At 38.1% G+C, this 12722-nt stretch overlaps 1 protein-coding gene across 2 annotated transcripts in view; it reads left to right on the top strand.

Annotated features, from left to right (window-relative positions):
* LOC128892838 (metabotropic glutamate receptor 2-like) overlaps window positions 1–12722 on the top strand; it is a 234559-nt gene that overhangs the window by 202274 nt on the left and 19563 nt on the right. For both annotated transcript variants that reach the window (XM_054153401.1, XM_054153403.1), the window contains one exon: window positions 12201–12345. In XM_054153401.1, the coding sequence (XP_054009376.1) occupies window positions 12201–12345 (145 nt within the window). The remainder of the gene's footprint in view (window positions 1–12200; window positions 12346–12722) is intronic.

The following is a 12722-nucleotide window of genomic DNA, read 5'->3' on the forward strand; positions in this document are numbered from 1 at the left end:
TCCCGGAATTTCGAGATCCCGTAAATGTTCGGGATTCCCGGAACTTCGAAATCCCGTACATTCGGATTCCTGAAACTTTCAAGAATAACAACACTTTCGGAAATCCCAGATATTATTCTATATTCCGTACATTGTCGAGAATCCCGAATATTTTCGGGAATCCCGCACACCCCTAAGAATGACCAAATTTTCAGCAAAATTCCCCCATTTGCATTCGCATTAAAATCCATTAACATCCGCGTTAACGTTAAATTCATCCCCTTGTTCGATCTGACAACGCGACATCCGTTCACCTGCTCCGAATATGTGGCACAGCTTGAAAAGCCACAATGTCTCCTATTTGCCGACATTCGCGTAATCGAATAACTCGCTCGAAACTACGCTACCAGTCGAGTTCTTTCCCTTTCCGTGCGGTTGTAACGCCCACGCTTAGGTCGCGGCAGCTTTTCAACGTGTTCGTTTCTGACTCGGCTCCTCCAACGCGGCCGGGTTTCACGTTTCACGCCTCTCCTCCCCGCCTGTTCTCTAACTAACTCCTCCACTACTATGCTAATCGGCTATAATTAAAACCGCAACGAAAGTCTGACGGTCCGTGTTATTTTCGGGAATTATTCTCACCCCTTCGGCGAGGCCACCAGCGGGGTGAAATTAACTGGAATTTCGTTACGGAGAGTTTCCTGTTAATTTAAAACCGAGCCCTGACCTTATTCCCCGACGTGCAATAAATACGCAGGAAGTTTGCGTACATAACTACCGTATGGGTTTACTTGAGCATACACCGGGCCCTCGAAAACAAAAACTGATCAGGAACTTTGTTAGTGGTAACTTCGTCTTACCAGAAAGAGTAGAAACTGATTCCCTTCGCGTTAATTGTTAATGCTACCTAAAAAGTAGACCCTATGTATGTAACACGCTTATTCATTTATTTGTGTAATAGGTATTTGGTGCATTAAACTTGCAAATTGTATGTTTAATATATATTTTTAGTACGAACCCTGTTAGAATTTATGGTTAGACTGATTTTTTATTTTGACTTTATGCATACAGTTCATATGCATATCTTATATATTATGTATATACTAGTACAGTCAGTGTAATAAGTATTCGTACAGGAACCATTTATTTTAAATTGGTTGCTGTACGAATACTTATTACACTGACTGTATGTGTATTATTATGTGAAGAGATAGCGTATGTTTGTATCCACATAAAAATTTCAAAAACTACTTAACCGATTGATACCAAATTATAACAGTAGCTTTCTTGCTTTCTCTGGACTAGTCCGGGAAAATTAATAGGCTATGGTATTTTAAGAAAAATGATACAACATACAAGAATATGTTGAGTGCTCTGAGCCTATAACCGCTACTCTCTAGATACAAGAGAACTCGCAAAGTTTGCACGATATATGCAAGTCCGCTTCGTCCGGCGAATGCAGTGAATTCGTAAAAAAAAAAAAACATAAAAAAATGTATATCGCAGAAGTAGTAGTAAACTGCAGAATTTATAAATTTAGAATTAGCTTTAATTGTTTTTTTTTTCTTTTTTCTTTTATGATTTGTAAATGATTTGTAAATGATTTGATGTAAGGAAAAGTTCTGTTTTATGTAAAAATTACAAGGAATAAATTATCTATCCATTTACTGCCCTTTTCATAAAGAAGACCATAATCAAAGAAAAATTACAACGGTGAAAATTGTATTACACGCATAGTGAAAAATTAATTGTTTCTAGTAAAAATTCTATGTAAAATTGAACCTGTCTATGAAAAGCTAATATACGTTAGAAACCAGTCGCTATGATGACCTCCTTGCATTCTGCACAGTTAGAAGCTGTTCCTAATATACCAGAAAGAGCTCCAACTTGGAGAATTAACATATGACAACGTAACTCGGAGGGAGGATACGGTACAAAAGGAGCGAACAGTAATTTCATTAAAATGTAGATTCGGAATCTTAAACAGATGACACGTGGTAATATTAACACGAGACGGGGCGTATGAGCGCATAAAACAAGTTAACTATACATTTCATTAAACTGCTACAGGCGATGAAATTAACGAGCGAGTGTGATGTAAATTACAGCAGGTTTGCCGATGTAAATGAACGAAACTGTACTTCGCATCGTTGTGCATTAGCGGTTGAAACGTATCCACTATCCCAATTTCAATATTAATGGATTTATCCGACATCGAATGCGCATTCCGCGCGACGTTAATTACGGTTCTAACAATGCCAGATATTGGCCTCGTTTTAAGACTAGCTTGCACGGTATTGGGGGTCATAATTCGAAGAGTGATCGTGACAGAATACGTGAAAATTGGGAAATGAATTATTTCTCAATAGAGGTTTTTGAGAAGAATTAGGTGTACGACGATGTTGAATAATAACAATTTGAATAATTTTTTAAATAATTATTTGAAAAACAGATTGAAGGATGAAAGAATGAATAATCTTCCTTTCTTGAATTTTATTTTATTACAAAATTCGAGTAATTATTTTGATTCTGTATGAAAATCTCTGAAAATTAAACTAACATTTCTCTCTGACAAATCTGAAGAATATTCATTCTTCTCACAGAACAACAAAGAAATTCTGAGTTCCTTGTAAATTTCCAGTGATTAAGTAGTTCTCGAATTCGTTGAGATTGATTAGGAATTTTTCTTTTCCAATCACCCTAAGAAATAGCCACCCTTCATCCTCGGCGCCTTTTCATCTTCGATTTCCTCGAAAGTGAAGCTTTCTTCAAAAGCGTCATTCCGCCTTTTCAATATACTTTCTCTCCAAGAATCGTGGCCCCGTATACCTCGAATTGCTCCAAGGGGAAAACGAACTACAGACAAAATAACGAACTAAATCTCCACCGAGAAAATATACGCTCACGTAAGGGGATAATTAAGGAAAAAGAAAGATTAATAACTGCTCCTGGAGAGCAGAATTAATCGCGGTCGCGCGAGAGCAACCATGCCGTATTCCAGGACAATATAAACCATGCTTAGCGTGGCTCTAGTGGAAGAAAAAAAAAAATGCGCGAACGCTTCTTCCTCGTGACGACGAAATCGACTGAAAACTGCGCTTTTACGTCGACGCTGTTACTCGGCGTGATTGAATACGTCGACTGTAAAGAACGCATAAATGTATGCACCGCCCGTTCACCGCGAAACGACATCAAACGTACGCGGCATTCATAGTGAATAAGACGTACCCATCTGTTATTGTTTCAGTAATATAACGCATTTCTCAAACAGGAAAACCCGGACGCGCGCCCCAGGAATGTTATCTCCTCGAACGAGCTCGACAGGATGTTCCGGGGTGATTTGCTTTGGGAGAGAAATCCTTGCCTCCATACTTTGAATAGTTCTCGCGTAATAAAATTCGAGAAGAGGTTCTTGAAGACCTAGGAACGCTATCTTCCTTTTTTGAGTTTTACTAGTGCATTTCTGGAAGATAAATGTTATTTAAAAAATTGAAGTAATTGTGTTTTGTATGAAAATCTCTGAAAATTTAACCAAGTCCAAACTGAGTATGTATACTGCGCTGAAAGTGTTATACTTATCGAGCCTGAAATAAGAACTGAAAAACTCATACTTTGTCTTCATATTTTAAATATTTCTCACGTAATAACATTCTGGAAATACCTTAATTTTCTCTATCTACGCTAAAACACTCTCTAAAGAGATAAATAATAGTAGAAACGAGCAGAAGGTAGGCAAGCGGAATAATTAACAATCCTCTCATGTCAAGAGAAGTTGAAAATTACGAATTCCTCTGTCCAGCGACCAGTCCACTGAAAATTACTATATTGTAGCATTTTCTTCCTGGCTTTATCTTTAAAATTTCAATCGTCCAGAGACTCGGTAATATTCGAGTCCGCGTAATTCGATTCGCTTGCATCGAATCAAGAGCACGACGGTTCTCTGCGGAAAACGCCATCGAGACTCTGTGGCGAATCGAATTCCACCGCTACCGCTGCTCCAAATTCGCCAATCGTCCAGCAAGCGAACGTGATTGTACTATTACCGAGACGCCGTGATTTTATTGCGGCCAGTTAAACACTCTTCATCGCCGTTACGTTAAATCGCATGCACGCGGGGGTCGGTATCGACGACATTCTGCGTCAACCGCGCAGGGGAAAGAACGACGAAAGGACGAACGAGAAGGACGGAGAAAACGGCCGCTCACCTAATTAGGTTCCTCTCGAAATACATGGCTACATAACCACCGACCTTGCCTGGCCCGCATTACCGTCACGCCAGCTGCACGACGGATGCAGTTTTGTATGCATGCGAGATTCTTTGGAATAGATGATAACTTCGCCCGGGACTTTATGGCCACAACGTGAATGTTAATTGCGCCGATACGGATGCGTCCCTTGGCGAACCACGGAGGAAAATTAACGCGTTGTCCGCTCGAACGATACTGCAACATTTCCGCGAAGGTAAATTTCGCTTGGGACGATTAGAAACTGGATTTTTCACTATCGGTTGTGGATGATGTGAGATATAATTTATTATTTAATTGTGTAGCGATTTTTGAAGAATTAAACGTGGAAGATTATAGAAGGGAAGGTTAGGAGTTTTCGTTATTAACACCTCGACCGCCAGAGAAATATTCTTAAAAGTTTCTGCTAAAATGAAATATTATTTAAACTATTGGAGACTGCGTAATGGAACGTCTTCATAAGAAACTTCAAGAAAGTAAAAAAAATTACGCCAAGTACATGAAAAAGTGGAGGATTCAAGGAGTTATCATAGAAAAATAAAAGACCCCCATAAAAAAGTACAAGAAAGTAAAAAAAGATGTGAAATAAAAATGAGCTGCCAGTACATGAAAGTCCTTTCCAATAAAGTGCAAAGGCGACACTGTGTAACACAATGTAAAATTCGGTGGTTTCCAACTATGCGCAGCTAAAATGCTGTGTTCAACAGTGCGGACGTTCAGATCCTAATGACAATTCATGTAAAGTGACTGCTCCACACTTCAGCGGTGACACGAAGAAGTTAAATAGCGTATCATCTACAAACTGAGGCTATTTAAAAATTTGCCTTGATGTCCGCGGCCTGGAAGTCAAATGCTTGGCGTGGCCAGGCAAGGTCGTGTCGATGAATAAGAATTATTTTAACCCTTTCGTTACGGATGCCGACTATAGTAGTCGGCGGCCGCGTGACGTCCTGTGTGTACTGGTCCAACTATAGCCTATAGGGATGACCTGTGTGTATGGTTGCGGCACATTTCGCGGCGCCATGCCCCGTTCAGTAGCGTCACTCCCGCGGCGCGTACTGCCGTAAGCAAAGGGTTAAAACGCAAAATAATGAAAGTGTACTTATATTGTCAGAGTTTTAAACTGACAAATTATCTGGAAGCTTGTGAGAGGAAAGGTATCGGCGTCGATGAATGACCTTAGAAATAATTTAAAACGCAACACAATGGAAATGTACTCATATCGTAAGAGTTTTAAATTGACAAATTATGTAAAAGCCTGCGAGAGAGAAAGTATGGGTCTTGATGATCTGAGAATGATTTAGCTGGCCACACCAAGCATTTGACTTCAAGGCAAATTTTTAAACAGCCTCAGTTTGTGGATGATACGCTAATTAGCTTCTTCGTGTCACCGCTAAAGTGTGGAGCAGTCACTTTACATGAATTGTCATTAGGATCTGAACGTCCGCACTGTTGAACACAGCATTTTAGCTGCGCATAGTTGGAAACCACCGAATTTTACATTGTGTTACACAGTGTCGCCTTTGCACTTTATTGGAAAGGACTTTCATGTACTGGCAGCTCATTTTTATTTCACATCTTTTTTTACTTTCTTGTACTTTTTTATGGGGATCTTTTATTTTTCTATGATAACTCCTTGAGTCCTCCACTTTTTCATGTACTTGGCGTAATTTTTTTACTTTTTTGAAATTTTTTAAGGGGATCTCACTTCTTTTTACACAGATAATTTCTATAGTGAATGACTTCAAATAATAGAATATGGGAGATCAGTTTGAATCCTTTAAGGTGTCAAAAGTACGCGGAACGCATTGCAGGAGGTCTCATTGCAAGAAATTTATTAAAGAAGAAATGAGAAATGAATAGAGAGATCAACTATTTCTAACGCACAATTTATTGTATTAAAATACAGTTCATACGTTCTCAGGACGCATGACGAAAAATCTTGTAACAAATTTAAATAATGAGAAAATGGACAGAGATCCACTATTTGTAATAGATAATTTATTGTATTACAATAATATAGAAAAAGAAAGATCAGACTTAGTCCTTAAAGTTCTCAAAAGTATGCACGACACATGACAGAAGGTCTTGTTGCAAGAAATTTAAATGTTACTGATAAAGTGATTGCAATAATATAGAAAATGGAAGATCAGTTTGAATCCTTTAAGGTTTCAAAAGTACGCGGAACGCATTGCAGTAAGTCTCATTGCAAGCAATTTATTAAAAAAAAAATGTAATCAATTTATCAGTAACATTTAAATGCAACATGACTTTCTGCCATGTGTTGTGCATACTTTTGCGAACTTAAAGGACTAAGTCTGACCTCTCTTTTTCTATATTATTGTAATACAATAAATTATCTATTACAAGTAGTGGATCTCTGTTCCTTTTCTCATTATCTCATTATTTAAATTTGTTACAAGACTTTCTGCCATGCATTCTGTAAACGTATGAACTGTATTCTAATACAATAAATTGTGCGTAACAAATAGTTGATTTCTTTTTCTCATTTCTCGCTTCATCTTTAACATTTAAATTTCTTGCAGTGAGACATTCTGCCATGCGTTCTCTCTCCCTTTCTTTTTACAGTTCATATGTACACAGAACGTGTGACAGAAAGTATTGTTGCAAGCAATTTAAATGGTTATCATGAAGTGATAATAAAAAAATTTATATTTTGTCCCACCATCAAGGAAGTTATAATAAAAATTATCCAAAAAATAACACTAAGAATTGACGTAAAGCAAATTATTTAACCGTAGCTACAGACACGAGAAATGACAAAGTGTTGCTGAGCACTGCATGATGTGCAAAGAAATGACTACGAGCACGATTCAGCGCTAAGAACGCTAACGTAAGTAGAAATGGCGTGTTATGGTCAGACGCGTCGAGAATAATCTGCTTCGCTGATATTCGAAATAAAATTATACCACTGTGATAAATTTCTCCATACTCGATTCCTCGAACGTTCCATTTGAAACCTGAGTAATATCAGTCGCAAAAATCAGCAAAATGCGAAAGTTATAATTATTTCGTTCGCTGCACTGTAATAAACTTTTTCATGTACTGCCGCTCGAATGTGTTTTGTTTTTTTTTTTTTTTTTGGAACCTGGACGATATCAACCGATGAAATCGACAAATACAAAAGTTGCAATTATTAAAACCTCTTACATGAATTATAGACCACTCCGTATTCGTGGAGTTCGGTTGGCGTGGGTGTATAGGACGCTGTAATGGCGCAAAATTAGCGTTCACGTTTACGACCAAATTGAATTTTCTCACGCTCCAAATGGAGGCCGCGTTATGCGGAGTTTTCACGTGCAGAGAAAAGAAAGATATGTTCGTTTCAAATATGCCTAATTTCTTTCCTACTATTTTCCTTCGAAAAAAATTCTGAATAATGAAATAGCAGTAAACAAACATGTTATATCCTTCTTTTATCGTGAAAAACATTTGCAGGAAACAAGTCTTTTATCATTTGAATACAAATAGTGACTCAGGTGTCGAGTATTTATTTTTGAGTCCAGAAAGACCCAACCTCGGCATTTCCAGATTTAAATGCGAAATATTTTTATAAATAAATATCTTCATACAGTCGGTGTAGTAAGTATTCGTACAGCAACCAATTTGAAACAAAATTAATAAGAAAAGAAATGAGAGGCTACCATTAAAAGTTAATTTGAAACTTTAATTAGCGCAAATTCAACTCTAAAAATATGTTAGAATGTTGGTTAATTATTTCTTCCCCTAAAATTTATCAATAAAATAAATACATGAAGTTTTATTTTGAATTTCTGTACGAATACTTATTACACTGACTGTAAATATAAATGAAAGAGGATATCGATTTACCAAAATATAATTCCCCTTAGCTTTAACAAATTCCCAATAAAAAAACCTTAATAATAATTAAAGAATCATTCTGAATAGAAATTCAACATACAACAGTCGCATTCACGGACTGGTGTTTCCACTATACTAAACCAGAGTGATTTCCCTGTCAACAGCAATCTTTCCGCGTGGAAACACCGCTTAAAGGCGGGACAGGGAAAACAGTGGACAAGTGGCTATGAATGTATGTCGGTAACGAAGGCCAAGGTGTACTCCATGACACGGCTCGTAATTTATCGCGACTCGTCACGTGTTACGCCGCTACGAAACAATGGACGGGTGTACGAGCGCCATTGACCCAGATATTGGTTAAGCATTGACTTATGCACGCTCTACTCTTCCTTGGCTCGCGCTCGCGACCAGGAATACGTTCTCCCGTCGAAAGCATTGCGGATGCTTCGCGTTTCCCATTTCTCCCGTTGCTATACCTCGTAGATAACAATGGGGAAACGAGATTGCTTTTCGAGGTCTGATTTATGGACGTCAACCCGTTCCTATGCTTCGAGGAAAACGCATCTCCTCCGATGCGACGCTGACAGCTTCGCGCACGAATACTGAAAAACGCTATACGAGGTCCACCCGTATTTTTATCGGGGAAATGGTGCTCTGATACGTTTCTTAGCTCGCGGAATTTCGCATCGAGGGTGAAACTTTGCTTGGAGGAAAATGAATGTCAATGGAAGAGGGGATGGCGGTTATTGACACTGAACCCATCACGATCGGTCGAATGACGATTTTCCAATTTTTGTGAAAGAAAAACCTTCAAAAATACCCAATTTTGACATTTATAGATTTAAATATGAAATATCTTCATAAATATAAATGAAAGAGCATATCAATTTACCGATATAATTCGACTTAACTTTAACAATTGCCATTACAAATCGTTAATAGTAATTAATGAATCATTTAGAATAGTATGGGTCGACGCGTCTGACCATAACACGCCATTTCTACTTACGGTAGCGTTCTTAGCGCTGAATCGTGCGCGTAGTCATTTCTTTGAGTCAGAATTAGCGATGATGCACATCATGGAATGAACAAACACCTTATACAGAGTGTTGAAAACAAAATGACTCAATTTGGAAAGAATAAAATATACAACTTTCTGGTGGCTTGAAAAATGGAACACCCAACAATTCGTAGAAAATAATTATTTTCCACTCGATTTAAAATTTGCTCCATATCGTGTGACGTTTGAGAAACATGCTAAACATTCTTGGAGCGTCTATAATTTTGTCCCGGGGTGTATGCGCCCAGGGAAAACGAATGCGCTCGTATTAAATTTCTTACATCGCCTCCGGACGTTTACAGCCCTATCTTTTTCCTCCCAGTTTAATGGCTTTTGTCTTCCTTTAGTACACGCGACACTCGAGGTCTGAAACGCGCAAATGGAAGTTATTCATATCCGAACTTCAATCCGTGGAATCATTACGTGTTAATGCATCGCTTTCGGAATGTATTCCAAAAGGGACGAAGCGTCCCTTTTGTCCCTTTTCCTCTGCTTTTATTTCTGATTCTCGCGTGGAAAAAAATGGAGGTCGTCCAAAACACAGAAACAAAATAAAATGTATAACTTCGGAGTGGCTTGGAGAAGTTTGCATTATGGCATTTTATTTGTTGTTTATTGGCTATATGAGCCGTTCGTTGCACAAATCGATTAATTTCATGAAACTTTTTGTTTCTTAACTTTTTGTTAAGAAATACGATGAAATAATGTACAAATAATATTGTAATAATACAGTAATGTCTCCATAACTGCACAATTTGTGATTTCCACCTTTTCTTTTTTAGTTTGTAACAAAGAGTTGAAATAAATTTAATAAGGAACTCGTAAGGAGGAAACTGGTAAAATGGTTGCACTCGAGGGAAAGTTGGACGACGCGTGTTATAATTTCTTTGAATGTTTACTGATACCCCAGGGGTTGTCTCGCTGTTAGCTATCCCTGACCTTGGATATTTTCCTCAACACGACCGTCTACCTCGGGGTTGCGAAAAAGTAGCTATTGGTGGACGATATTGAAGTAAATAATAATAATTCTTTCTTTTTTAAATAACACAGGTATATATGAATTAAAAAAGTTTATTTGAGATACTCTCTGTCTAGTTTCACTGATAGTATACAGACTATTCTACTTTGAAATTAGAAGAACGAAGGAAAAATGAATTTATTAATATAAACAACGATCTGATATTTGCAAATGAAAATTGAAACAAAGGCAACATTGATAGTCACTAATAATTGAGTTATTTGAAAAGGTTGAAAAGTACAAAGTGAAAATGTAAATTATATCAACATGAACTAGCAGATCTTGTTACGTCGCCAAGAAAGTCGTTCCTATAAAAAGGAAAGCGATTGGAACATTTCCAGTGAGATGAATTATGCAATGGGTATTTTTACGAACATAGTCAACTAATAAAATTCTTTAAAATTTATATCTGTCGTTTTGCCAAGAATAAAGTTGCTACCAGACGGCATTATGACGACAATGAAGGAAGGAAACAGTTCGATAATGACGAGAGAATATTTCACAGCACGACAGGCAGGAGATTTGATCAGAATTGATGGTATTCGGATAAAAGGTGAATACAACCACATTTTATGCGAACATACAATTCCCTGAAGGTAGCAATTAGCGGGCAAGGGATTCATCATGCGACGAGATAACGATTCGGAACATTATTCTATGTGAAACGAACTTGGAAATGAAAAAACTAGAAGCAATTCTTGAAAATAAGTTTCTCAGACTCGGAACTTAGATTTGAGTAGAATATTATGGAATATATCAGACGGGAAAAATTGCAGCAAAAGGATTGCCAATAAATTTAAAATAGTACTCGATAGTTACAGTGTTCCAACTAAATATTAACTTTAACCAAATAATTTCGTCAATACTCCGTCTTTGGAATGGAGCGATCTCGATCGTTTTTAAGATACCTGAACCGAGCTTTGATCTACCAAAATTGAAACGAACATGCGACTAATATCAGGAACTAATATCTCGAGCACTCTCGTTATTAAAGAAGGAATTCCGCCAACTGAAAGCGGATTTTCAAAGGAACTCCCCAGGTCGGAATTAATTTCTCCATGGAAACTGGCGCAGGCGACGTCTAAAAACAGATATTAACCGGTATCTACTCTAAAGTGTAATTTATTTCCGCGATAGGTATCATCTGAAATCAAGATGGGAAGCGTGTAATGGCCAACCGACGCGAAGGGAAGGACGATAGAAAAGTTTTGCATAAACGGAAATCGATGGCGCGCCTGCGCGATCCGATGCCGCGCGAATAAAATACTATCGCCCACGGATTTGAAATTCAAAATCGACGCGAGGGGAGAAAGGGGTTCTTTTATGAAATGAAGTTTCATTTCGTGATTTCTTTCCGGCGCAGGGCAGAACCGCATCCTTCGTTTCAGAAATGAATTCTGGTGTGTATTGCGAAGTCCAATCGGTTCGAGGATCTTGGAGGATTTCGCTCCTTCTTTACTGTTCCCGATTGGGGTTGCTCGGACGACGTACAGAGAGTCACAGAAGTATTTATGGTCCCTCAAAGGATGAAACGATTGGTGGACTTTTAGGACAAGATACTAAAGAGTTTTTGTAAAAGAGATTCTGTAAAACACAACAATTTTGGCATCTCTGGTTCAGTAAGCTGTACGAAAATTGTTAATACCAAGTGCTTTGACACTTCTTAACACTTCTCAACACTATTTAAGATTTTTCAAAAAGTGGAGTTAATCGATTTGTCCAGTGAACAGCTCTATTCTGAATCAGTATGAAATGGCTACCATTAGCCAAGTATCCTGTAACATTTGCCCTAAGAAGATTTTCAACAGTCTCAGTCAGTATTTCAGTGGAGGTAGCATAAATACTTCTGCGACACACTGTAGCTACGATTCGGCATATATTTTTCCATTAAAGATCCCTGATTGAAGCCCTCCACTTCGATGGGTATTGTGCTCTTTGAAGTTGAAGCTCGTCTTCCCGTTTCGGGGTTCGCTCGAGCCAGCTGTAATACGAATCGATAAGAAACAGGGAAGAGCGATCGCAAAACTCGACGTAACTGAAAATGTCCCTCTCGTTGCAGGCATTCGAGGAGCTGGAGGAGCTCTTGGGAAAATACGACATATGTATCGCCATAAAGGAGAAACTGGTCAAGGATTCCGGTGTGGCTGGGGAAACGGCGTACGACAATATCGTTTTGAAATTGTTAACCAAACCGAGGGCCAAAGGTAAGTGCGAAAGGGGAGGGATAGAAGGTAAACCGAAGACATCTTAGGAAAATGTTAGAGGCAGTAAGCAGTAAAAAATTGGAGGAAAGATATAAAATGTTATAGAATGAAATTGCAGTCGATGCTTGTAAATTGGAGAACTGAATTCAAAATGCGGAGAGCATTGAAAAGTTAGAAGTATTGAACAGTACAAAAGAAATGAAATAGTATACATTAAAAGCCAAGGCTCGCTTGGCTGCGGTGGAGCACAAACCTCTCAAGTAACACCACCAAAAACTATCCCAAATCTACTCAGACAGTATTTCCGCGTAGACAGTAAGTACATTAACAGTATTCAATATTGGTGTCTCGCCAAAAAGTATTCTAAACCTACTCAG

The sequence above is a fragment of the Hylaeus anthracinus genome, unplaced genomic scaffold (genome assembly GCF_026225885.1).
Source record: "Hylaeus anthracinus isolate JK02 unplaced genomic scaffold, UHH_iyHylAnth1.0_haploid 2, whole genome shotgun sequence".
In the NCBI taxonomy this organism is placed as follows: domain Eukaryota; kingdom Metazoa; phylum Arthropoda; class Insecta; order Hymenoptera; family Colletidae; genus Hylaeus; species Hylaeus anthracinus.